The sequence below is a fragment of the Podarcis bocagei genome (genome assembly GCF_964188305.1).
Source record: "Podarcis bocagei genome assembly, chromosome: 9".
In the NCBI taxonomy this organism is placed as follows: Eukaryota; Metazoa; Chordata; class Lepidosauria; order Squamata; family Lacertidae; genus Podarcis; species Podarcis bocagei.
In genome coordinates, this window is record NC_138134.1 from 59,588,966 (window position 1) to 59,616,938 (window position 27,973).

Below are 27,973 nucleotides of genomic sequence, written 5' to 3' on the forward strand. Positions count from 1 at the left end.
CATGTAAGCAAGCATCAAATTGTAGACAAAAACCATCTGGCTTAAAATGAACTCCATGGGGCCAATTAATCATGTCCTTCTACCCCTTGCAAACTTTGGAGTCAAGAATTTAGTGCGATCGCTCTTTCTTGGTTGCTATTTTGGAAGCAGAAAAACTATTCAATCAAAACAGATGTGTAAGAGGGTTTTTAAAGAACAATTTGTTTTACTTTTTCTGGTTAAAATTCAGATATAGGTTGCTTCTTTCTTAATACTGGTGTGCTTAACATTGCTTTGAGTAAGCAAGAAACTTAATTTTAAAAGGCAAAATCAGTGATGATCAGCTGATCTAACTGTTGAGTATCTTCTCCAAGTCAGTCTCAAATAGACTTGCTATTCCTGTAAGTAGTTCTGAGTGCATTACAATTACAGTGGTACCTCGAGTTACAAACACTTCAGGTTACAAACTCCGCTAACCTGGAAGAGTTACCTTGAGTTGAAAACGTTGCGCCAGGATGAGAACGGAAATCGTGTTACAGCAGCGCAGCAGCAGCAAGAGACCCCATTAGCGAAAACACGCCTCTACTTAAGAACACTTTCAGGTTAAGAACGGACCTCCATTTGCAAGAAGTTCTGTGAGGAGTAATATTAGAAATATTGTAAAAATGGAAAAAGAGAGATGAAATGTTAAAAGATTTAATGGCAATATTAAGTTAAGAAAGGCATAAGAAGTGATTAAGACGGAGGATTATCAGAGGTGCTGATGGAAGTCCAAATAAGAATGTATCTGTGATAAACTGTGAGGTATGTTTTATAATTTTGTAAGCTAAAAACCAATATATATATATATATAGAGAGAGAGAGAGAGAGAGAGAGAATGGACCTCCAGAACGAATTAAGTTTGTAACTAGAGGTACCACTGTATAAGCAAAGGGTAGTGGTGAGGTTCATATTACAGCGACTTTATTTTCAGCACAGTTCCCCCACATCCCACTCTCATTTCCAGAGTAAAGAGCTGGTATCATTGTCACCATTAATTTTGCTAAAGCCTCTCCTGTCACTAGAGTTGTTTGCACTGACACGCTACTGAACATTATATGTTTGCATGCGCTGAAAGTCTAGGTATAAGGGGGAAAGGATGTTGGCTGCATAGATACAAATAAAATATAAAGTTATAATTGCGGAAACGGGTTGAGGACAGAGGGCTTAAAAACAAGAACACCTCCATTGGTAGGACGGAAGAGGGAGCAGGTGGTAAGGGTAAAGTGAGAGAGTGGCAGAAGAAGAATTCCAGCTGATATTTAGGCCACATCTTCCCTCCCAAGACACAGATTCTACAAGCTGCTTCCTTCACAGAGCCACTGACCCCAAGGGATCCCAGCTGAATTCATCTTGATCTCCCCAGGAACGAAGTATGAGCACTGCTGGGAAAGTAAGAAACTGGGGTGCGCACTGGCAGCCATGCTGTTTAATGCACTTCTCCCTTTAGTGCTGGACAGGGTGGTTATGGGACCCTCCAGATAACTCATTTATTGAGAATTCCCTGTGATTTGCTTGCACAAAGCTTCTGCAAATGTTAGATTAAAGCCAGTCTTTATTATGCATTCATTCCAATTTGTTTGCATGGAAATTATACGGCAACAGAGGTGGATTTAGGGGAGCACAACTGGCTTGGTTGTAACTGGGCATGAAGCCTCAGGAGTGCCTCAGGGGACACCGCAACTATTATTTATAATAGAGTGTGAGACGAGTGGGTTGCCAATTTTTGGTGTCACACAGGGAGCTACTGAAATTTGAGACCCCAAGGTCCACCACTATTGGCAATGTGCATTTCTCCCACATTCACCCTGATTTGCTCTCATTAGTCATTCAACCCAGTGATGCAGGAGATGTGCTCTGCTTTAGAGGGCTCTACTTTTATAAGCTGTATATCTGGTCAGTCTTGATTACTGAATTCAGGCCCTGTGCATTAGTTGGTAATCTGTTTTATTAAAAGGGTTATCTGCAGCTTACTGGTAGGGTTCTTAACACAGGCCTGCAGCAGAGCTGCTTGCAGGCAGAGGGAAGAGAAGGGAAAGGAGACGGATATCTGGGTAGTACTTTAGGGGATGGCCAAAGACAACACATAAAGCATTATAGTGCCCCCCATACCTCTCATCCTCCCTCTTCCAAACAGAAAGCTCCACATTCTTATGCATTTATTAAAAATAAAAAAAAACAACCAACCTATTAAGGTTTATTTCCATTGAGAAGATGCTCCAGCCCAGTTACCATTTCTTATGACTTAGGACACATACACAGATCAGATACAGATTGCAGTATCTGTCTCTTCACTTCCAAATTTAAAACTTGATCGTGAACACCCCTTGATGATATTTGGATAGCAACCATTGCTGGCTTGACCTCCCATGAGTGTCCTTAATAAAGAGAAGTGCCAGCTCAGAGATTCTTTCATGGCTAGTATTTTCCACAGACATGCAGAACAATGAGACAGAGACAGAGTGAGAGATAAAGAACCCTAGAACCCTTTAAAGATAAAGAACCCTAAGGAGGCAGAACTGGGGTCTTGAACTTGCCCATCAACACTTAGCAGCACCTGGGCTGCTATGATGAAATATTTTTTTCTTTATAGCACAGTAACTATTTCTAAATTAGCATGCATCCATATAAATCAACAAATGCAAATTGGTGTCCTTTTTTGGGGTGATGCACTTATGCTTTCTGGGTGAAATTTCCTTTTCCTCATTTTGGAGGAAGTGCATGTTATAAATCAAACCAAATAATAGTAATATGTAGGCAGCTACCCTGTTCACATCTGGATATCATCTGATTGTTGTGTATTTTGTAATACAGCTAAGAGTGGATTGATATGGTCTTGGCAATTCACACACAGTAGAAATCAATCCACGTCCAGCTGGTTCATGGGATGTGTCCAACATAACAATGGGAATAGGAGTCAGCCAACATAATTTTGGCAAGTGCTAAAAACGAGATTTGGACTGGATTTGCCCCCAGCACATTCTTCTGAAGTCTCAACACATGTAAGACATTTCACATGGCTAATTTTCAAAAAATGTACGATAGTTTCCCCCTCAAATGAGACTGAAGGCCAACCTAGGCATACCTAGCAGGCAGCTACATATCTTGTTTTTCCATAGCTAATTACAGGGACGAAAGAGCTTGATTCCTACGGTGAAGGCAACACATGGGAAGGAGAAGCTTATCTCTTTTCTCCCTTGCCTTGAATGGAATGGAGATTGGACTCCTCTCCAATGACTAGGAACCTAAGAAAAAAAGTCTCCAGTTGATACCACTGTGGTGGTGGTGGGGAGGCGTCTGCTACATATTTAAGCACATGTCAAGACTGGCCCTCAAAGTATCTTGCAGTAAAAACCATTCAATTGCTTAGCCCTAAAACTACATTTCAGGGGATCTGTTTTTATTTATTTTATTGACAACCTGCTTAATAATTGGAATATAGATATAGATATAGATAGATAGATATAGATATAGATATAGATATAGATATAGATATAGATATAGATATAGATATAGATATAGATATAGATTAAAAAAAAAAAACCCTGGAGTTGGTTTCCTTTTAATGAGGTAGCCAGATGGTACTTCTGCAACAGGTTTTATTTACAGGCTAAGATGAAATGTTCACAGCATTCACATTGCAACTGGTCCTGTTCCCCCATTAGCTTTCTAGAGCAGTGTTTCCCAAACGTTTTTGGGCAACGGCACACCTGTGTACTAAAAAAAAATCTCGCGGCACACCACCATTAAAGCCCCGCCCCGTGACGTCAGCGCGCAGCGTCACGCCGGGAGGGACGCACAAAAGTGAACGTTTTTTCCCTCGGCAGCTCCTCTCAGCTGCGCTCAATCCGCCTCGGAGCGCAGGAGCGATGCCTCTCTCTGGCTCTCCCTCCGCGCAGGCTGAGGGAGGGAGGGAGGGGCGTGTGTGACCCGTCTCTGCTGGGAGACCAAACCCAGCGAGACAGAGTCGCGCGGAGGCGCCCAGGCAGCGCTGCCGGCTGCGAGGAGGAGCGCCAGGCAGCAGCAGGAGGCGCGGCCTCTCCTCGCCGCCCCCGCCCCGCCTCTCGCCGCCCGACTCGCCCGCCTCCCTCCAGGCATCTCGCGGCACACCAGCCGGTGTCTCACGGCACACTCGTGTGCCGGGGAACACCGGTTGGGAAACACTGTTCTAGAGGAACTCTCAGTGCTGTAGGCACCAGGTTTTCACAAAGAACAAGTCAGGCCTCTGTCTCTTTCAGAGTGACCTGGTTCTGTTACTGCCAAACATATGTTCTCTTACTTTTACACACACACACACCACTTGATGGCATCACCTCCAGCCAGGGGAGATGGGGTTGAAGAAAGACATGCCACTTTCCACAAGGATCTCCAACTACTAGCTTCTATTGCCATCTTTTTAGTTGTGCAAAAGCCCATTCACCTAGCCAAAGGTAAACTGCTAGGCAAAGTTTGTCTTTAGCAGTCTCTTTTTATGCGGAATCTGATCTTAGAGCTATAAAATAACAGGGCTGTGGGGACGGGGGAGCCCAGGGGTCATTAATACCAACCTTACATTTCAGTTCAATGGGTTCTTTTCCAGGTTATTAAATGCAAGGCTGCCATTGTATGGGAAGCAGGGAAACCCTTTTCCCTTGAGGAAGTTGAAGTTTCCCCTCCAAAAGAGCATGAAATACGAGTTAAGGTGAGCATCCAAAGATCTGAGAAACATCTTTATTATACCCCACAGCTTACATGAGAAGCATAGCTTTGAAATAATGTCAACTGTAACTTACAGCAAACAACAACATGGAGGCCATTTTGGAAAGGTCTCTCCCCGATACACTCACACTGGCTTCCCACGCCCTCCCTAAAGTTCCTGGAGGACACATATTGGAGGATGAATATGGGAAAAGACAGTAGTGAATATGGAAGCCTATGAAGGAGAATGAGTGTGAATCTGCATCATCACCACCTCACCATGTAGTTAAGTTATCAACTTGTGTTTTATGTCTTTCTTTCAGATTATTGCCACCGGGGTGTGCCGCACAGATGATCATGCCATGAGTCCAAGTTTTAAAGAGGGCCTTTTCCCTGTCATACTAGGCCATGAGGGAGCTGGAATCGTAGAGAGCCTTGGTCCAGGTGTGACTAGATTTAAACCAGGTACTGATACATTATAAATTGTCCTCCATGCCATTGGCCCATTTCTCTTTTTAAGATGCTCAACTGCCTGAAAGGTGGTGGTGGTGGTGGTGGTGGTGTTATTTTAAATAATCAATACCTGCCCTTCACTCTAAGGTCTCAGGGTGAGTTACAACAATTAAATCAAAAAAATTAAACAGTTTAAAACTGTAGTAGGCTAAAGGAAGTTCCTGGTTCAGATGTTGCATCTTCCAAAACCTCACTGGATGGCCTCTGGCACGCCACACTCTCTCAGTCTGAGTGCAACTGCAACAGGAAGTACCTTATAGGATTGCCTGCATTTTACAGAATTTTTGTAAGGATTGCAACTATATAATGCACGTGAAGGGCTTTGATTGCTTTAAACGGCTGCTCAAAAAAGGAATGTTTTTATTGTCAGACATAGGAGCCCAACTCCTAGGGGCTGAGGGGGCTTCCCCTCCCCCAATAAAATATTTGAGGTGGCCGGGGGCCCTCCAAAGTTTATGTGCATTACCATTCAAATGGTGTGCGTGCACTGCGTCATGTCATCGATTATGTGGGGTGGGGCGTACCTCCCCCCCAATATTTTATTCAAGTTGGCATCCCTGTTGTCATGCATGAACTCGCCTTTGAAAACAATCTCAAAACTTCAACTGGCCCCCAACAGGGCAGTGAGATTGCTAACTGGGGCTAGCCTATACGAGAAGCTGGCAGGTAGGGGCTAGGGGAGGCAGCCAGCTGACTTGCGGAGCAGTGCAGCACCAAAAGACACACACCCCAATTTTCAGCTGAACATTTTTGGAAGGTGTGAATGTAGAAACATCTGGATTTTGCATGGCTCAAATGTAGCCTATTATGCTGTCATATAGTAAGAATTGTATCTATTGCTCTGCCCACGTTGACATGTGGCCCTTGGGAGGTTCTCCGTGAAAGAACACAGGCCTTAGGCTGGAAAATATTCCCCATTGTCAATATAAACTCCTAAACAGCATGCTTCCCTTTGTGTTGGTATGAGGAGGAAGCTTTCACTTCTGTTTTGAATTACCCAGTTTAACATTGCACTTGAATCTTAAGCTGTGGTTAATCTTAACTATGGTTTGTTTGAAGCAAGACAGGTTCATGACTCACAGCTAGACCATTTCAAACCATCAGATACACCACAGATTGTTCAACTGTAGACAACAGGACAAGCTGCAGTTAATCAAGAATGGAAGCAAAAGCATCTGAACATGGCTTTGTGATCAGGCTAGAAGAGAGGGGAGAGTTCATGAGCCCAGACTTGCCTTGTACTGAAGTTCATAGCAGAAATAAATGTAATACTGGATGCGTTCTTGTTGTTTTGTTTAGGTGACAAAGTTATCCCACTGTATCTTCCTCAGTGTGGACAGTGCAAGTTCTGCTTGAGTCCCAAAACTAACCTCTGTGAACGGATCAGGTACACATTTCAAGTAAATTTATTTGAGGCACTAGTTACTGCAGCTGCCACATTGTTTGCCCACATGTACGCACTGGAGCCTGCTGAGGACAACTTAATAAACCAGGCAAGCAGTATATGGAAGTAACCTAGGCTAGGTTACCTAGCAAGTGAGCTGCAAAGCCATCAGTAGAAATATTGCCAAAACCTGTTCCTTACCAGGAGGGAAAATGAAAGCAAGTGAGGCAGTAGAGAGCTGAGCACAGTGCAAATGCACCAGAGCCAATACAGTGTGCCTTCCAATGTATTTACACTGTGACAACCTCCCTACCGCTTCCTTCATGGTGAGGAAGAGTAACCCAACTGCCAGGAAGCTAGCACAGCATCTCTGCCCTATCTACCACCCCACTTGTGTATATATTGTTTCGGGGGACCCAATTTTTGTTTAAATCTACACATCTGTGTAGATACATCCAAACCTCTCTATCTCGTCCTTGGGACTCTCCCCAACCTACACACTCTTCCCAGTCATGCCTGCTACTGGTTCTGTTTCACCTCCTTCTCAAGCATTTTTTTGCCTGCTTGGAATGTATCCTTGAACTCTGATCATGCTTGCTGCTTATCTAGATGGAGGATTGAGGTATGTGTGTAGAAATTTTATGCATACAGTATTTATACTTAGAAGTTAAATAAGCAAATTTGGATCTTAACATGGGCATAGCCAGGGGGGATCATGGAGGGGCAGCTGCCCCCCATCAATAAAAGTGAAAATACATAGGTAACTGAGATTCTACCCTCCCCCAACATAAGACCTGCCCCCACCAACAAAAGGCCTGGGCAGCGCCCCAAGAAAAATCCTGGATGCCCATGGATGCCCATATTTCACTTTTGTTTTTTTCTTCTGCAGCAAAGCAAAGACACCAATTTCTGACCAAGACCTGATGCCTGATGGCACAAGCAGGTTCATGTGCAAAGGAAAGCAGATTTACCATTTCATGGGAACCAGTACCTTCTCTGAATACACAGTTGTGGTAGAAAGCTCTCTTGCCAAAATTGATCCTGCTGCTCCTCTAGATAAAGTCTGTTTGATTGGGTGTGGCTTTTCCACGGGTTATGGGGCTGCTATTAATACTGCCAAGGTGAGTTCATGATGGCTCAAGTCTTACTTTTAAAAAAATAATTAACAGGGGGAGGGGAGGTATCAACATTTTTGCCATGTCAAGGCCAACTAGAATCTTTACAAAAATAAGCAGTTGGCGGGATCCCAAAAGCCTTTTACTTCAACCCTTGCTAAGCAAGACGTACTCAGACTACTAGTTTTAAGCCAAGATCCAAGTTTGGGGCAAGTACTCTTTGATGAGAGAACCCCAGCAGAGATTTAAAATCACAAAATATGCAGCAAAGTAAAGCATGGAAATATAGGCGGTAAACGCTTTAAGATACGCCCTTCCAAGTGAATTCCAAAACTGTCCCATTTAAAAGTTCCTTCCAAAGTGCTCCACTTTCCCCAGCTTAGGGAAAGACCATGCATTTGGTAAGTAAAAAATTTATTTACTTATAAACTCTCTAAAGGTCAGATTCATGTGTTCTTCCATACATCCATCAGAAAAGTTGCAAAGGCAGTAAAACGTAGCTTAGTTACAAAGTAGTGAAAGTTCCTAAACTTTTGTGTACAGGAACACATTAGAGGCTTATGAAAGCCATGCAGCTGAGCTGGAGCAACCAACTCAGCCCTCCTCACACACTGAAGTCTCAAGTAGGCTGGGGGGACAGAGACAAAAGCTTGATTATCTATTTCTTCCCAAGGTAAAAGGAAGCAACATAGCTTAAGCAGGCTGGACAGCTTACTCTATGGTATTAACCTCTTCATGCATTTATTAGACCAGTGTTTTTCAACCATTGTTCCACGGCACAGTAGTGTGCCGCGAGATGTTGCCTGGTGTGCCGTGGGAAAAATTGAAAAATTCGAAAGATTTTTAAAAAATAAAAATTCAAATTTTCACCCACTAGGCGGGCGCCGGACTGTGTCCTGGGTATGGGGGGTTTTGACCCCACCCTCAGCCAGCAGGGACGCTGATTGGCGCTCCTCGGGGGCTCACCCTCCACTTTTTTGATGTCCAGGCTGTGATTGGTCCAGACTCCTGCCTGGACCTATCACAGTAGGACATTATCTTCCGACTTCCTTCCCGCCCGAGCACAATGTGCGCAGCAGTGGAGAGAAGAAGACATCGCGACTCAAGTCACCAGGAGGACCGGAGAAGTTGTCATTTTATTTGTCTTCAGTCTCCACTGAATGCCTTGACTGGGTTAGGGACCCTTATAGCTCAGCATCAGTTGGTGGAAAGGACATGACTTCACAGGAGCAGGAGGTACTAACTGAACTGAGACAAAATCATGGTTTCAAGCTAAGATTTGCTGATCTACCTTTGGACAGTTTTTGGTTGGATACTGCCAAGGAGTTCCCCCTTCTGGCAAACAAAGCTATTTTGACATTGCTCCCATTTTCCACTACATATCTGTGTGAGATGAGCTTTTCAAGCATGATTGCTATAAAAACTAAATACAGAGAGAGACTGAGAGCTGTTGACGAAGAGCTACGTGTGTGTCTTTCTTCGATTCCAGCCAGAATATCAGCTTTGTGTTCAGCCAAACAGGCCCAGGTTGCGCACTGAATAAAGTATCTTATAATTTTTCATATTTCTGTTTACTTACTATTTCATAATAAAGTAATTATAAAATACTTTCTTTGTGTTTATTTGATTCCTATTCAAGAGGATTACTTTATATATAGTCAATATAGGCACAGAGTTAAATTTTTTCACATTTTCTAATGGTGGTGTGCCTCATGATTTTTTTTATGAAACAAGTGTGCCTTTGCCCAAAAAAGGTTGAAAAACACTGTATTAGACTTAAGCATATTGGTTATATGAGGCTGGTTATCCTACATTAAGTTGGGCCTAATTCTCTCTGCAGTGGTACAGCTGTGTCAACAGTTTTACTTCAGACTGCAAGTGGAGGCACAGCTAACTGAATGTCGCAGGATGAGGGAACTATCATGTCAAGAAAACCAGAGTAGAAAATTATTTCCTCTCTACATTTAGCTTTGTATATGGGTGGATTTTGTTTATTTTTGCATGGGGGATGCACAAAGGGGAAGGGCTCTCTCCCTTAATAGTTGGGTAGAAGAGGAAATTCCACCCACCCTGTGGTTTACTTTTGTTTCAGCCAAATAGATAAGAGGTTCTTTGTTAAAAAAGAAAATCCAGATATTAAAAATAGTTCCATGTGAATTTCTCTCATGTTATTCTAGGTCGAGCCTGGATCTACCTGTGCTGTCTTTGGTTTGGGAGGGGTCGGCCTTTCTGCTATCATGGGCTGCAAAGCAGCTGGAGCATCTCGTATCTTTGGGATTGACATTAACAAAAGCAAATTTGCACTAGCAAAAGAGCTGGGAGCCACTGACTGCCTCAGTCCTGAGGATTTCAAGAACCCCATACAAGAGGTTATAGCTGAAATGACCGATGGAGGAGTAGATTTTGCCATTGAGTGCATTGGAAACATAAAAGTAATGGTATGTATTTTAGCCTTCACTTAATAAAGTTACAATGCAGTAAAGATTGGTAATAAAAGCAGGAAAGCTAAAATATTATGTTCTAAGTAAGGATGAGCAAAATCCAGCAACTGTAATGAGAAAGCTGTTCAATTTTATCTAAGCTTTTCCTGAAATTCCACCAGGAATTCCCAGATTTTCTCAAAATCTATCCCTAATGAATGTGGCCTTGCTTAGTTTTTTCAAGAGAACTCATAAGTCTGTCTTTTAAAGCTGATCAGGTCTCCTGAGTTCTAGACTAATGCAACTACCACATCACACCAAGGTCCGACTTGCAGGTTCCCATTAAGAAACCTCACTTTTTGTTTACAGTGTCATAGAAAACTCAGCTGCTCAACAAAGGAAGCAGTTTGTCTCTCCCATTTGTCACATCTTATTTACTATCTGATGCGATTTTGAGTTTTTTGGGTTTTGCTTCCTATATGATCATTGTAAGCATATTCATATATATTCCTATTTGAACATAGTAAGCCTAGGTCAGGGCTAGCCCACTAAATAGGCAAGGTGAAGCGACTGCCTCAGGCAGCAGGATTAACAGGGGTAGCAGATCCCAATGTAGATCTTTATGCTCTTCTTGCACCTCATGTAGAACTTCACACTCCCCTTCTCCCATGGCAGGAAGGGAGGCACTATTTTGTGATTCACCTCAGGTGCCAAAATATCTTGAACTGGGCCTGGCATAGGTAAATATAAGAGTGGCTACGTGACTGACCAGCATTAGAACTTGGTGGAAACTAAGTAAGGACATAGGTTTGGGTAAACTGTTCAGAAACAAGCAGAAATAGCAGGTGTGTGGTAAAGCTGGACTAAACTGGCACTCGAAAGAGCCATCTTTCCACCTGCCTAATGCCTTCAGGACATCTATGTAAAATGTAGCTAGGGGGACAGGCTATGCTTAGTGTCATGTAACCTGGAGAGAGGGGGCCTTCATACCTGGTGGGTGACAGGAGATATTTCTGCAATGCACACAACACAGAGACAAGACTTTCTTGCCTTAATGAGATGGTAAGACCTCTGCAAATGGAAACCTGTCAGTGCACTGGTGCCAAATGGTCATTCAACTGCAGCATATAACTCTGGGTGCTCCCCCAGACAGGGACTTAATTTGCAAATGAAATATTGCAAATGGATTTTGGGAACAGATTTTTAATTATTATTCATAGTATTTCTTCCCGAAAGCGTAAATCAAGAGTAAAAGAAGGGGCAAATATAGGGTACTATTTTGATGCTGATAACATCATGTGCACACTGCTAATATTTATTACTAGCATGCATAAAGAGCATCTATTCCACGCTAAGCACTCATCTGGAAGCCCTCTCTTTAAATGTTGCAGAAGCCAGCGGGCTGGGAATGTTGTAACTCCATTTGAACTCATGGGCAGAGCTGACTTTGTGGCTCCTAATTATAAGCAGGACTGGGTTGTTAGTTTCCTTTGCCTTCCAGAAAGCTGCTCTCTGCTGTACCACTGTTGGCTGGGGCACCTGTGTAATCGTCGGAGTGGCTGTGGGTGAAGAAGGATTCGTTGTTTCTCCGCTGGACCTGATAATGGGCCGGAAAATCAACGCCACCTTTTTTGGAGGTTAGTTTTTCCCTAATGGTATATGCATGCCAGAAATGACATTGTAGTAGTATCTAGGATTGAAATAACACTTGCATAGTTATTTCTAAGTTTGCACATTTGATTTATTTTATTTTCCTTTTCAGTACTGCCATGATCAAGATGGGCAGCACTGCTTTAATTATCTGCAAGAGCAGGGGTGACAGAACACAGCTTGTTTTCTTGTAGCTTGCCGTAAACACATTTTACAGGTGTTCTGTCCCTCTTGCTGCTTTGAATCCTGAATCCAGCCCATCTGCTTGCTCAGCTCAGCATTGTGATAAGGTGATTTCTCCTTCGCTGAGCTGGACTGCACATACAGGTTTTGACAAGGACTGGTGAGGCACCTGCAGTTGGTTTGGCAGGCCAGATCCAGTCTGCAGGCCACAGGTTCGCCACCCTGTGATATTACATTGTATTATTTGTATTACATTTCTCTACATTTTTGTACAGTGGTGCCCCGCAAGACGAATGCCTCACAAGACGGAAAACCCGCTAGACGAAAGGGTTTTCCGTTTTTGAGCTGCTTCGCAAGACGATTTTCCCTATGGGCTTGCTTTGCAAGACGAAAACGTCTTGCGAGTGTTCCGATTTTTTCCCGCTTTCCCCCCCTTTTTCTAAGCCGCTAAGCCGCTAATAGCCTTTTAGCCGCTAATCCTTTAATAGCTGCTAAGACTTTAATAGCCGCTAAACCGCTAATAGCACTAATCCGCTAAGCCGCTAATAGGGTTGCTTCGCAAGACGAAAAAACCGCTAGACGAAGAGACTCGCGGAACGGATTATTTTCGTCTTGCGAGGCACCACTGTACTGGACTACAGACAAGCATGATGCCTGAAGCCCTTTTGGTCCGTATATGGATCGTGTCAGGATCAAGATCAGTTTCTGGCACTGGGTCATCTCATGCTGCCCCATTCATGATTTAAGAAGAGGTTGCAACGTGTTTCTATGAGAGCCAGTGTGCCCACCAGCACTTCCTGTGATGCCCACAAAAAGTTTGCTAAAAAAACCTGCAACACCTGAGACTATTTGCTCTTTCTCTTCAGTTCCTGTTTGCCTGCTCAGCCTCTCCTATATTGAACATGTTCCCTTAAACATGCCCACTTTTCTTTGGATACTAGAACTGGACACAGGCCCTGTTCTGTCTGTTCTGAACAGAGGAGAGGTGCAAACAGCTTCTCTCTGTGAGCAAATGTAGTGGTGAAATAGATTCCTTTGTCCCCACTGATGGGGGAATATTCCCTCACCATTGTGTGGCCCTTTGTCTTTTTCTGCTCTTTTTGATGTGGCATTCATTACGTCACACACCCACAGTATTCATTTTGTGATGCACCACACTCCACAGCATACATTTTGTAAGTGGTGCCCACGTCACTTTCACAAGATCCCAAATCTTCCCACTGCCCCAGAATGGTTGGTGACCCCTGACTTAAGAGAATGAAGTCAGAAGAGTGACACATCGATGGCACATTCTAGAGCATGCAAGCTTTTTTCTCAGTGGCTTTTAAAGGTTTTTTGAAAGTAAAAGAATTATCTCAGATAAACTCTCATTAGAGCACTAGAGATTTCTTAAGCAAAGGAGACACTAAATAGAAAGGCAACAAGACTTGTACTAAATAGAAAGTTAATGGGGAATGGGGCTACACAGATTTTAGTTACTGTCCCACCGTACTAGAAAATGCCTTAGTCCCAGTAATTCCTACTACTCATTCAATTGTTTTGTGGCTTTTATGGCAGCCAAAGCAATTAGTACAAAATAATTGTGATTTATTGTCAATTGCTCAAATGTTCCCAGATCTGGATGATATTTCTTTCTGAGCCAACCTCAAAAAACACAACAGCTGGAATGTTTTTATTGAATTGCCTCCCATTTCTGGAGTCCAAATATCTGGTGGATGTTAAATGGAACAGCCTGTTCCACTTTTGAGAAATAAATGAAAACCTGTTTCGACATCATTCTAGAGTGTGGGCCCATGCGCAGTGTGCCCCAGGAGCTGGGAAAGTGGGTGGTAAAACAGGAGGAAAAACTGGCACAACAACATTCAGGCATTCAGATCATCCATGCAGTTTGGGGGGCAGTTCATGATGACTTGCTTTTTTAAAATCATTCATTCTGATTTGTTTGCAGGGAGGTTGGATGATAATGTGTCAGAGCAAGCTTGACTCCACACTTTTCTGTGCATTTCCCTATAGTTTTCCTTACACAATAAGTCTGGTCTTTGGGAAAAACAAGTTTGTTGTACGATATCTCCCAGTCAACATGCTGGCATATTTGCGAACAGTGTCATATAAAAAAAAATCAGGAATTCAGTTTTGAATCTGTTTGTTTTCCCCCTCACAGGCTGGAAGGGTGTGGATTCTGTACCAAACCTGGTGTTGGATTACATGGCAGGGAAATTCAGCCTTGATGCACTTGTATCTTACACTTTGCCTTTTGATAAAATCAACGAAGCATTTGATCTTATGCGTCAAGGGAAAAGGTAAGGCATTACAACAAACCCGAAACTCTTGGGGCAAGTTCACAAACATGTGTGTATCACTCCCTTTATTTCGTATGGTCACGCTCTTAAGTTTTGTTGCTCATTTAGCAAAAACAGCACCACAGACACATAAGGAATCAGCAGTCTTGGGGAGAGGACTCTGTGCCCTCTTCAGCTGGGCATATAAAGGATGGGGCTGTTGGGGACTGAACCTGCAAAACAACTGCTCTACCCACTAAACCCCTGGTGTGCAAGCAGCCTAACTACACCACCAGAAATAGGCCAGTAACAGATGCTTAGCATAGTCCCTTTTGCTAATGAACACATACATTTCCCCCTTTTGCTTTTTACCTGTTTTTCAGCAACCGAACTGTATTGGTGTACTAAGAACCCAGTACAAACGCCGGAGGACTAGAAGCCCAACAAAATGTGATCCTTATTCAGATCTGCCCCACTGACTTCTGATTAATGGTATCCCCTTGGAAATTGTTTGCAAAAGCATTTCTTTGTGATACATGAGCATAGAATTCAACATCTCCAAGCCTTGGTGTAATATTTTAGAGCAACTTTTTTTAGTTCCTGTACTGTCAGGTCACTATTAAAACTGACAATTCCTGTTGTGTTGTGTCACTCATGAATTAATACCTACATATGAATATTGTGTTGGCGCATCACATTTCTAAATGTGTAGGGTCACTTGTGTACAAAATCACTTTTCTGTTAAAGCTATCGTGTGAAAACAATAGATTTAATCTGATGTCACAATAAAACATTTACAATAAGTTCCTCGCTTCAGGGTGATGGCATTTTGTGTGGGTTTTTTTCCCATAGTACCACTTCTAAACTCCTCTCAGTATAACCAAACCAGCTTCTGACATCCCTACCAAACTGATTCCCAAAGTGTTGCTGTCTTGTTTGCAACAAACAGCTGAGCAAAATTAGGCCCCTGTCAAGGGGGTTAAAAGGACCAGCTGGCATGGCCAACAATCAGGAGTGATGGGAATTGTAGACTAGCAGAATATGGGAGGCAAATTGCAACACTGCAAAGGTTTAAATATGAAGCGGACACCTAGTGCTTAAGACTCATTTCTCATTACAAATCTACTGGAAGTCATTAGTATTATATTCTTCCTAGGTAAAAGCTATCAGAGGCTCCTCACTGAGAACAGCAGTGGTAGACACATTTAATTGCTCACCACTATTGCTCTACCCTTCCAGGGTCTACTGTTGGCATCCGTCTATCTCAGGAGACAATGGAAGAGTGAGATGGGTACAGCTAGCTCCTCAGGAGAGTTGTGGGCACCCTGGCACACACCCCAGAATCTTTTGCAATTTTCAGAGTTTAAGTGGTAGTTGCGAAGAGTTCCTCATCAGACAACACAAAACACAGAAAGGTTTTCTAAACACAGGAAGCCTATAAGCCATAACACTGCAGTAACTGAAATATAATTTATCTAGAATGTTATAGTGCCACCTACCGTCAACTTTTGCTTCATATGGATTCTGAAGCTCAATATTTCATCCTGAAAATAAAAATCAAGAACTTGATTTTATGGTTATTTTAACACTAGTAGATGTCAGAGAAATAAATAAGTAAACAGATATTATAATATATGGTAATTTTATCCCATTTTAAAACTTTCATAGCACAGGACATGTTCTCATACCCAAGCTTAATTAACAGCCAACTGCATTTTGGTTCTATATTCTGCATTTGTAAGTCTTCATCAGAAATAACATGAAGATTTAGGTTAGCTCTTCTCCCCCCCCCCCCTTTTTTTTTTTTTTGTAAAAGCCTCTGTGTATTTAACAGGCACACAAAAAACACAAATCCAACAGGAGCATCTTTTCCTGACAAAAGAAAAGTGATCAGAAAAACTGCAGAGTTGAATTTCTAAATTACATGAGGCTGTTAAAGGTGGAATAACTCTGCCTGGGAAAAGGTGGCAACTTTAAAAAGATGGAATGACATAATAATTCACGTGAATACTATTGTTACTCCAATCTTCATGCAGCAAGAGGTTTTGTGGTGGTAGCTCATTTTCTTGGAATGAAGATCACTGGAGGTAGTGTCTTTGTGATATATGGTTTTACTTACAAACAAAGGCAGTTTGAGCATAAGACTCACAACATTAACACATTAACATAACTTGCTCCTCCGTTAGGTTTTTAGCCCCGCAATGCCATAGTTTTGGATTCAGCAGAGAGCAAGTCAGGTAAACCTCTCTGTCTCTTCCTAACCCACTTCAAGACAAGACTGGTCCAGGACTATTGCTATCCTTTGCACAACAATGATATCCCTTTCAACCAGAGGAGGAGAGAAGATTCTAACCCTTTTAACCCACCTTCTGGAAGTAGTTTCTGTGGGAACCATCACCTAAACAGTGGTACCTCGGGTTGAGAACTTAATTCGTTCTGGAGGTCCGTTCTTAACCTGAAACTGTTCTTAACCACTTTAGCTAATGGGGCCTCCCGCCGCCGCCGTGCCGCCACCACGCAATTTCTGTTCTCATCCTGAAGCAAAGTTCTTAACCCAAGTTACTATTTCTGGGTTTGCAGAGTCTGTAACCCGAAGCGTCTGTAACCCGAAGCATCTGTAACCCAAGGTACCACTGTATTTTTTAGTCATGCAAAAAGATACTACAAACTTGGTTTGCAGCCATTAACTCCACAGATTCTGGTCTCACTGTTCAGCAATCTCTCTTTCTAAAGAATCCAGTTTTACGGATATAAAACTACTGGCTGAGAGGGTATTCCAAAAGTGACAATCAAGCTACCTCAACCACCACAATCCTATAACAATATACTTTTGGCCTTTAGGAAGTTCTGTGCCAAAATAAAATTTCTCCAAAAGTTGAGGCATGGTTCATTAAGTGGGAATATGACTTCTGTAACTAGGCACAGTTATTGTAGCATTTGGGGCCAACGTGAACACCTAGCTGCCTTGGCTGGGTCTAGTCTACATTTTAATTTTCCACACTGCCTCAGATTACTGTTCTATCTAGGACTAACTACCAGGAGCAGCTATAAGGAGCCTGCTCCACTCCCACCCACTCCAAAAACCATCAGTGTCTAACTGTGAGTTGCCCTGGGACTCTTTGAGAGATGGAAGGAAAGACATTCAGGCCTCATCCATCAGCAAGGAACTAAGGGCTGCTGGCTTGTGTAGGTGTCACTTTGTATAAACACAGGTTTAGGTATCTAGGCTTCCTTAATATTCCTCCAACACCAATTCACTCGGAGTGCTTTCAAAACAACCTAGTAGCGATAGAACTCTCTTTATGTATGCTACAGCAGCAGCAAGAATTCTCATCGCAAAGCATTGGAAGACACAAGACCTACCCACCTTGGAAGAATGGCAGATGCAACTAATAGACTATATGGAGATGGCAGAAATGACTGGCAGAATCCGAGACCAGGGAGAAGAGTCGGTGGAAGAAGATTGGAGGAAATTTAAAACTTATTTGCAGAATAATATGTCTTTTTTCTTTTCCTTTTTTGTGTTTAATGTTTGTATCTTTGTATTTTATAACTTTGTATCTTTTTTGTTTTTATTATTTTTCTAAATCTTCTTATTGTTAAGACCTAATAAAATATTATTAAAACAAAACAAAACAAAACAACCTAGTAGCTAGTATAGTAAGCTTAAGAGTGAGATGAACACCAACACTGGACAGGATGAACGAAGATTGTTAGTGTATTAAGGGGGACATTATGTACATAAGGGAATACTGGTATTTACACTGGGGCCTTGAAGATGTTTGCTGACAGTTTCTGAAGATTTAAGAGACGCAGTTGCTTACAACAGCCTCGAAGTCAACCTCAGGCCAAATTCTCCAGACCTCCAGTGCAACCAAATACAGTGGTACCTCAGGTTAAGTACTTAATTTGTTCCAGAGGTCCGTTCTTAACCTGAAACTGTTCTTAACCTGAAGCACCACTTTAGCTAATGGGGCCTCCTGCTGCCGCCAGAGCACGATTTCTGTTCTCATCCTGAAGCAAAGTTCTTAACCTGAAGCACTATTTCTGGGTTAGCGGAGTGTGTAACCTGAAGCGTATCTAACCTGAAGCGTATGTAACCCGAGGTACCACTGTACTTCCATGGCCTAGTCCAGCTACTGGGGGACAAATCTGCCTCTGAATCTCCAAGCTGGTCTGGTTGTACTTCTGACTGTTTGGACAGTTTAGCCATTTTCAAAATCCTGTCATGGATGTGTCGGTTGAGGAGCCAGATGGAAACAAGAGTTGTGAGGGAAAATACCAAAGTGAAAAGGCGAGGCCTAGATATTCATAACCACAAAACGACAATAACCTTGCAGCCCGATAGCTCAAGTCGGTAGAGAGCACGAGACTCTTCACCTCAGGGTCGTGGGTTCAAGTTCTGCGTTGGGGAAAAGATTCCTGTATTGCAGGGGAGTTGGGACTAGATGATCCTTGTGGCCATCCTTTCACCTTTGTGGTCCCTTCCAACTCTACCCTTTCTGTGATTCTTCCTAAACGTTTGCTCGAGCCCCACAGATTTCTGCAGGACTTCCCCCGCCTCCTAAGGAGCTGCGCTTGCAATCGCAGCCTCCTGAAGCGGAATTCATCCTGAACGAGCATCCTTCGACAGAGGGCACTGCAATTCTCCCTAAGAAGACGAGCGAGACGAGGGAGCAGCGCCCTATTTCCTCGGCCCGCCCCTGCTTGGAGGGCGGCTCTCGAAGGAGCGCGCATGCCCCCAAGTCGCTCGGCAGCTGCTTCGCGGACGGCGAGAAAGGGGCACTTGCAGGCGGCGGAGCAGCGGCGCTGATGGCGAGCGGGGTAAGTTGGAGCCGTCGAACATTCCCCGGCCAAGCAGCGCGGGCGCCTTTCCCCTCCTGCGGGTGCAAAGGAAACGGGAGGCGACGCGGCACGGCGAAAGAGCGCGCCGCTGCTCTTTCCCTTGCAGGCCGAGCGTGCTTCCTCGTCGGCGCTCGGTGGGGCTTCCTCCCAGGGAAGCGCGCAGGATTGCAAGCCCACGTCTGAACTTGGAAAGCTTCCGAGTCGGGGTCAATTTAGGGGTCTGGGGGCGGGGGGAGAGCCTTTTGCAACGGGCGAGCAGAGGCGTAGCTAGGCTCCCGGGCGCCCTTTGTGTTTTCGTTACTTCCGACGAGGCGCCGGCAGAAAGGCACCAGCTTGGAGGTCGCGTCCCAGTGCGCGCTCTACTCGGAAGTAAGCTCCACTTAAGTCAACGGCCCTTGCTCTCGGGGGTAAACATGCAGAGTTGCGCCCCAGGGAAATTCGTCAAGATGGGACAAAAACGCAGGGGGAAGCGACTGGCACAGATTAACCGCTAGGGCTCCGGCGGCGGCCCACGTTATCGTCCGTATTCCTTTAGCCTACATAAGTTATAAAACTAGTGTTTGCGTTGCTCTTACGCTACACATGTCATATAATATACTGTACCAGATTCTAACTAGTACCTCCTATAAAAACTTCATTTTGACTGTTATTTCCAAAACCCTTTTATGCAGAATATGTAAATCATTTACTAATACCTTTTCCATATTTCACTCTTAAACTTGAAATTCCCTAACTGAAGGGGAAATTGAAGAATGCAAATATTTTACTTGGCATATGATCTTTGTGAACTTTGCTCTGTGAGAAACTAACCAGTTTTAGGGCTGGTTAAATTTTCTGTGACTGGTCCCTTGGCATACACACACATTAACCTTATTTTAAGCAGGAACACTACAGCTACAGTTTTTACTTACCTTTTCTATTACAAAAGTGTACAACATGGATATACAATAAATACAAGTTAAAACATCCATGGCAGTAGTGTTTGTGCTTAATAAGAGGTTGTCACTGAAGGAATGAACAAGTTGTATAACAAGTTCATTTTTTCTTCTTGCTTTCTTAATTGGTCAATTAGGACATTGCAGCCATACAGCACGGGTCAAATAGCATGCATTTCTTTTCAGTGACACTGGAAGTTTTGTTTTATCTGTCGCTATTTTGCATAGAGGATTTGGGCACACTAATAATGGGAGCCATTATCAGTTTTAGCTTTACATTTTGTAACAAATGCTAAGAATTGAATTGCATTATATAAATTATATTAAGAAAAACCAATAGGTTGCCTCATAATACTTGCCCAGTATGTAGTTGCCATCTGCTGTAGGTGATAAAATGTACCAGCCACTTCCATTTGTAGCAAACAGGATTACGTTCAATAATCACAAAGTTGCATGGAGTTGATTTCTCTCGGGTTAGTAACTTGATGTAGTCTTCACTTATTGTTCAAACATATTGAACCTTCTCATCGCTCCTGTTTGCCTGGAATTTTCCCTGAGATGGGCAAGTGAAACAAGGTAAAACATGGACGGCCTATTGCTTCATGGAAATGAGAGGAACTGTGCCTGTATATTTTGCTGCATAGAATCATAGAATCATAGAGTTGGAAGAGACCACAAGGGCCATCGAGTCCAACCCCCTGCCAAGCAGGAAAGAGATGAAATGAGACATTTCATGAGATGAAATGTCATCTCATCTGTCCTCCCAGCATCTCTCAGGTTCTACAGATGCTAGAATTGTTTGGCCTTTCATAGACGGTAGCTTTTGCACTCGCATTTTTGAACTGATTTTATTTTCATGTGAGCCACTGAGATAACTTTTTTAGCCATGGGGCAGCCTGTAAATGATGCAAGTAAACAAATAGGGTGCCCCCACCATCACCAATATCTACACAAGCAGCTCTCAGAGCTGTTTGACAATCTGTTAACCAGCAAAGGACCAGTTTGAGCTCCACCAGTTCCGACAGGGTGTCATCTCCAAAGCGTCTGTAGTGTGTGACTTCAGCCTCTAAGGAAGGAAGCTCATTATACAAGCTTGCTGTGCAATGTCATAGGGCACTCTTTCTATTTCTTATTTAGGTTATCAAATGCAAGGCAGCTGTTGCCTGGGAAGCGGGTAAACCACTGTCCATTGAGGAGGTGGAAGTTGGACCACCTAAAGCTCATGAAGTTCGTATCAAGGTAATGAAATAGTTGCTACATTGCTTGCCCTAAACCATTAGGGACTAGGATATTTGACCCGGAGGCATAGCTAGCCGCGTGGACACCCTGGGGGCAGGGAGCTTCCATGCAGTTCGACACTGTAGGGCAGCTTAGGGGTAAGCACAGGCACAAGACCCACGCTGCTATTTCGGGCAACGCAGTGCTTTCCTGCAGTCTGCCTGCCACCTCTCCCTCAGCTGCCCTACAGCTCCAGTGCCCTGAAAACACAATGCCTGTCAAATAACCTGCTGAATCTGATTGTTCTTCATGACTTTGTAGATCATTGCCACTGCTGTTTGTCACACGGATGCCTATACTCTAAGCGGTGCTGACCCTGAAGGGAGTTTTCCTGTTATCCTGGGCCATGAAGGAGCAGGGATTGTGGAGAGCGTTGGGGAAGGAGTGACCAAATTCAAACCAGGTAAGGGGATTCTGCTTAAGATGCAAGGACCCTAATGCTCATCGTAGTTTGGCCAACTCTTCAGCAGAAATATTTCCATTGCTTTACATCTGAAGTTGCCTTGGAACAATTCGATAGCACAAAACATGCCACTTGTATAAAATTATTAGTATGTCATGCTCTAACGGAACATCTAGTTTTAACACAGTGTGCTTTTTATCAGTTAACAGTATTGGAAACATTTAAAAAAAAATAAAAAACCAACTCTTTGTATTTTCCAGGAGACACAGTAATCCCTTTGTACATCCCACAATGTGGAGAATGCAAGTTTTGTTTAAACCCTAAAACCAATCTCTGCCAGAAAATAAGGTTGGTCCTCTTCTCCCCTGCTTCCCCCTTCCCCATCTTTTCCTTTGTCATACAGAGCACGGACTTCAGTGCCAGGGGTTCACAAATGCAGCAGCCAGATGCCCAAAAGCACACACTAATCTATGCGATCGCTAGTTCTCAGTTGCCCAGAACAAAGTGCAAATTATTAAAGCTTCGCAAATTCTTTCCAAATTCTTTGAGCTTTGCAGAGAGCTTGGCATCTGGAGAAGTATCTTGCTTTTGTAGTATGACAGAGACTGTATCCCTTTCTCAACTTCTCTGGCACATAGGCAGAAACCTAATAAAGTGTGGCAGATCTCCCCATTTGGTCTGCAAGGCCATTTTGGCCAAACCACACCCACCTACTTCACATGTGATGCTACATGTGGCATTGGAAAGACCTGGCTCAGCCAAGAGAGTCTGCAGGCACCATAAAGCAGCAGCGATCAGCTGGTTGTCAAGTCTTACAAAGCACCCTAAAGTGTAACTATATTCTGGTTGGCTTAATAAAGGTATGGCCCCAATATGATTTTTTTTTCTGATGGGCCTGTTGCTTTTTGGTGTGACCATACGTGCTCTCCAAACAACACGTCTGTTCTGATTTTATTCTGCAGAGTCACCCAAGGAAAAGGAGTGATGCCCGATGGTACCAGTAGGTTCACGTGTAAAGGAAAACAGGTTCTCCACTTCATGGGGACAAGCACTTTCTCAGAGTACACCGTTGTTGCAGACATTTCTCTGGCGAAAATAGATGCTTCTGCTCCCTTGGACAAAGTCTGCTTGCTGGGATGTGGGGTTTCTACAGGCTATGGAGCAGCCTTGAACACTGCAAAGGTTGGGGTCCCTGACTTCCTGTTGATTTTTTTCTGACTCTTGAGCACAGATTAGCGTTTAATAATAATAATAATAATAATAATTTATTTATACCCCACCTATCTGGCTGGGTTTCCCCAGCCACTCTGGGCGCCTTCCAACTGAATATTAAAATACAATACAGCATCAGACATTAAAAACTTCCCTAAACAGGGTTGCCTTCAGTTGGATTTTAAAAGTTGCAGTATTGCCTTGACATTTGCTGGGAGGGCATTCCACAGGGCAGACACCACTCTGTAGTTTTACTTCTTGCAGTGAGGGAACCGCCACAAGGCCCTCGGAGCTGGACATCAGTGTCTGGGCTGAACGATGGGGGTAGAGATGCTCCTTCAGGTATACTGGGCTGAGGCTGTTTAGGGCTTTAAAGATCAGCACCAGCACTTTGAATTGTGCTCGGAAACGTACTGGGAGCCACCCCCCATCCCCGAGCTGTGGCTGCACATCCCTGTCCTGAAAGTGAGAAGCACAGCTTGTTTAAACAGGAGTTAAGTTAAACCTTTGGAGGTACAGTATAACTTTGCCGGGGTGCTGATGAACTGCCTTTCACCTCCATGCCATTGCTGCTTCTGCCACTCCTTGTAGTGCAAACAGTTTTGAGGTAGGTGCTCATAAAGCAAATTAAGAGGCAGAGCCTTCCCTTAAACCTAATCCCTGCCCCGCCCCCTTGGGAGACTTCATTGGGGAGGAAAAGGCTTTTGGCCCTCATCTGCTCACTTGCACCAGTTTGGCAGAGACCACTGTTAGTAACATTTGCTTGCAATTGTGAGTTGGGTCTGATCAGCTGACCACCAGGGCTTGCAAAAGCACTGTGCACAGGGCAGTTAATTGGCTGTGTCAGTATGCCCCCTTTCGACCCACTGACATCTTGACTTGCCCCACATCTGACAGCTGGTGGATATAGAATCATATAATTGTAAAGGACTATGAGGGTCACCTAGTCCAACAGGAACCTTTTGCCCAATGTGGGGCTCAAACCCACCATCCTGGGATTAAGTATGGCTTGACGAAAAAAACCTTGCATGCCTAATTAAGCCCATGGGGCTGGAGATCCAACCAGTGAGTTAGGAGAGCCAGTGTCGTGGACTGGCAGGGCTCAGAAGAGTGTGTGGCAGAGGCAGGGGGCTAGGGGAGTGACCCAGAAGAGTGGACCAGTGATTTATGGGGTTTGGTGCAGTCCACAAGGCCAGGGGAAGTTGGGGAGTCAGGGCAGTTCAAGGTGAAGACAGGCATGTGGGAAGAAGGTACAGCTCAGGTGAAGGACAGGTCAGACTCCCCACCTTCTCCCACCCCGCTGTTCCCTAGAACCAGGAGGGGCTTGAAAAGGGAAGAGCAGCAGTGACTTCCATGCAGAAGAAGTCTCAGATTGTGGGCATGTAATCCGTCAAGAGCAGAGTATATAAGCTGGATGAGAGGCTCCATTGTTGCTGCAGCTGCTCCATAGGGCTCAGACCTGTGGACTGCTGCTTAGAGGCTACAAGTGTGTGAGAATGTGTATCCAGAGCACTGGGGAAGCTGCTGTATTTCTCTAGCCAATAAAGAGTTAACTATCAGACATGTGTCTTCCTTATCTGAGATGGGCAGCGACAGCAAGCAATGATTTTAGCTTGTGTTACTAGTTCAAAGTAGGATGGCTGTTAATTCTAAGAGCAGACTAACTTAGCTCAACAAGCCATTTGCAAGAGCCTGGTTTATTGCAGCAGACAGAGCTGTTATTTTTTCGATGTTAAGAACTGTTCTCCTTCAAGTGAGTGTTCTTTCTTTCAGGTGGAGCCTGGCTCTACGTGTGCTGTCTTTGGCTTGGGTGGAGTTGGGCTAGCAGTAATCATGGGCTGCAAGGTGGCAGGTGCATCCCGGATCATCGGGATTGACCTCAACAAGGACAAATTTGCAAAAGCCAAGGAATTTGGGGCCACAGAGTGCATCAGCCCCAAGGACTTTGAGAAGCCCATTCAGGAGGTCCTGGTGGAGTTGACGGATGGAGGAGTAGATTACTCATTTGAGTGCATCGGTAACGTTGGTGTCATGGTAAGTGTGTCTGTCCATAGGTAGCACCCTAGGGTGAGCGGAGCCTGGAATGTGGCAAGGGTGGGGGCATGGATGGGAGCCAGGGCATAATGAAAGTCATCAGAAATGTCTGGTGAAGGCCTGTTTTGTCTAGTCAAACCAGCATCCATCAACGCCATCTCCAGAACTGGGAAGCCTCTGCCAGTACTCTGTGCTGATCTGCAGCCATGAAGGTTGCATTTAGATGCCATAGCCAATATCCATAGCCAATATCCATAGCCAGTTCTGGATTTGCATCTCTAAATATTTGCAACTGGTGATCTCTTGAGCAGCCTACCAATCATTCCTTCTAAATATACTGTTTCCTGGAGCATCTCTCTAGGAACATTAAAGGTAAAGGGACCCCTGACCATTAGGTCCAGTCGTGGGCGACTCGGGTTGTGGCGCTCATCTTGCTTTATTGACTGAGGGAGCCGGCATACAGCTTCTAGGTCATGTGGCCAGCATGACTAAGCCGCTTCTGGCGAACCAGAGCAGCGCACGGAAACACCGTTCACCTTCCCGCCAGAGCGGTACCTATTTATCTACTTGCACTTTGACATGCTTTTGAACTACTAAGTTGGCAGGAGCTGGGACCGAGCAATGGGAGCTCACCCTGTTGCGGAGATTCGAACCGCCGACCTTCTGATCGGCAAGTCCTAGGCTCTGTGGTTTAACCCACAGCGTCACCCAGAAGTTGCCTTATCCCAAGTCAGACCACTGGTCCATCAAGCTCTGCATTGTTTATCTTGGCAGCAGCTCTTTCCATCTCCTGCTACCTGAAGATGCTAGGATTGAACCTGGGATTGTCCGCATGTGCTCTGCTACTGAACTATGCTTCTCTTCCACCCATCCACTTCTTTTGTTTGTATCACTTGCTCCTCCTTTCTTTCATATCCCACAGAGAGCAGCCTTGGAAGCATGCCACAAAGGTTGGGGAGTGAGTGTCATAGTTGGTGTTGCTGCTTCCGGTCAAGAAATTGCCACCCGTCCATTCCAGCTAGTCACTGGACGAACATGGAAAGGGACTGCCTTTGGAGGTATAACTTTGCTGGGGTGCTGATGAACCTGTCTTACATAGGGCAGTCACAGTATGTTCTTGTGCATGTGTGCATTTCTGCACAGGAAATGGACAACTGCTAATGAATCCCATGAACCTTAAAAGGCTAGCAAACTTGTGGCATAACCCTTCCATGTATACATCAAGACATTAAGAGAGGACATCAAAATTGCAAGAGACGTGTGTTCCAGTCTTATACTCCAATCCAAAACAGGATATCCCATTTCTAAAAGCATACATTGCACTTGCCCATGTAGACTTTTTACTTAGAAAAAGCCTAGAGGAGATTCCACAATTTTTCTTAATGCAATACGTTCCTAAGTATCTTCTGGATGATTATCTTCATTAGTAAAGGGTATCTTTAAGTTATACATACAGTCGTACCTTGGTTTTCGAAGAGCTTAGTTCACGAACAACTTGGAACTCGAACGTTGCAAACCTGGAAGTAGGTGTTCTGGTTTGCAAACTTTGCCTTGAAAGCCGAACATCCGGCTCTTACATGAGAGCATTGCTCTGTCTACTGCGATTTTAACGCAAGTTGCTTATTACTGCCCTGCAACTTTCAGATAGTAAGTTCAGTATTGTGCACAGACAATCCCAAGGCTGCACCATAGGATGCTGAACCTGTGGTCTTCCAGATTTTGCTGTGCTGCAACTCCAGTCTTTCTTGACCATTGGCCATGCCAGCAACATCTGGAAGGCTCCAGGTCTCTTACTGCTGCTGCAGCCACATTACAAATGCAGTAATATAGCATGCCAAGGATAGCCAAGAGACAACTCTCCCTTTCTAGCTTAGAGAGAGAAAAGAGAGTTTTCTTTCAGGCTTGCATCATTAAGATTTCCTTGTCTGACACAGATACTACTTTTGTAATGCTCCTTCATCCATCTTGCTGTGTCACATCACATTCGGTACACAATTATTTCATTTTCTAACAGGTTGGAAGAGTGTGGAGAGTGTTCCGAAGCTGGTAGCGGAATACATGTCCAAAAAGATAAAAGTGGATGAATTTGTGACTCACACTTTACCGTTTAACAAAATCAATGAGGCTTTTGAACTCATGCATGCTGGAAAGAGGTAGGTATTGTCTGCTGTTTGTCAACAAGTTTACTTTTTATATATTGTGTGCTGGGACAGATTTTAGAATGACAACATCACTGACAGCACAATCCCATATATGTCTACTCAGAGGTTACCTTTCAGTTACCTAAACTGTATGCTTTGGGACAGGAGGGTGCATATTTATTGTAAAAGCAACCATTGAGAAAGATTTCTCTCTTTTTCCTTGGCAAGCTTCTCTCTCCCTTTATCCTGCCAACATATAGCAGTCTACTTTTCCTCAAAACAACCCTGTGATGTTTTGTTGTAGTGGCTGCCCCAGTGCCCCCATGATCATCAGGAGTGAATAGCGTCTTTCCTACTCGAAGCCTTGCCAATAGGATCAGTGTGACCAGTGGTGGCACCATGTTGCAGAAGGCTGCATGATACCATGCCAGTTTTCTTAAAATAAGATCAAATCAAGTTTGACAGTACAAATCAAATTCATGATCTCAGCTCTTTGCTTTCACTCTTGCAGCATCCGAAGTGTCCTTAAGTTTCAAGAAGCCTGAAGAAAACTTCCACCGCAGTTCAACTCAGTGCAACAGTAATTCAGGATGCGTTGGTCAAAAATGATTTAGGAAAAGCTGTTCTAGTTAGAAGCATCACCTGCTCTTGACAATGTGAACAAAACACTGATCTTAGACACAGCTAATATCTGTTCATGTCTTACTGTACCACTAAGTGCCAGAAATCTCTGCCGTTAAACAGTTTATTGACTGCTGTTAGACTGAACTCAAGTACAATCGGTGTCTTTTTGTTCTAAAATATCCTGCAATTGGGAGGTATTAACCCGAGTAGAAGAATCATGATTAAAACCTTTTTCCTACACAGGCATACAGCTGCGTTGTCC

At 43.9% G+C, this 27,973-nt stretch overlaps 1 protein-coding gene across 1 annotated transcript; it reads left to right on the forward strand.

Moving 5' to 3' along the window:
• The first annotated feature begins 1,204 nt into the window (after window positions 1–1,204).
• LOC308594476 (uncharacterized protein) lies at window positions 1,205–27,957 on the forward strand. The gene is made up of 18 exons (XM_081207535.1): window positions 1,205–1,411; window positions 4,598–4,699; window positions 5,019–5,160; window positions 6,508–6,595; window positions 7,482–7,713; window positions 9,885–10,145; window positions 11,629–11,764; window positions 14,122–14,260; window positions 14,623–14,632; window positions 18,761–19,063; window positions 21,157–21,258; window positions 21,559–21,700; window positions 21,961–22,048; window positions 22,663–22,882; window positions 24,686–24,946; window positions 25,869–26,004; window positions 26,961–27,099; window positions 27,599–27,957. Exons 1-18 carry the CDS (start codon window positions 1,394–1,396, stop codon window positions 27,630–27,632), a joined length of 2,553 nt encoding a protein of 850 aa, XP_081063661.1. The 5' UTR covers window positions 1,205–1,393; the 3' UTR covers window positions 27,633–27,957.
• Window positions 27,958–27,973: the final 16 nt, after the last annotated feature.

Excerpts from the sequence above, each read along its gene's own strand:
- LOC308594476 (XM_081207535.1), top strand. Across the intron at positions 4,700-5,018 it reads AGCATGAAATACGAGTTAAG|ATTATTGCCACCGGGGTGTG; the intron begins GTGAGCATCCAA and ends TCTTTCTTTCAG. Across the intron at positions 19,064-21,156 it reads CGGCGCTGATGGCGAGCGGG|GTTATCAAATGCAAGGCAGC; the intron begins GTAAGTTGGAGC and ends TTTCTTATTTAG.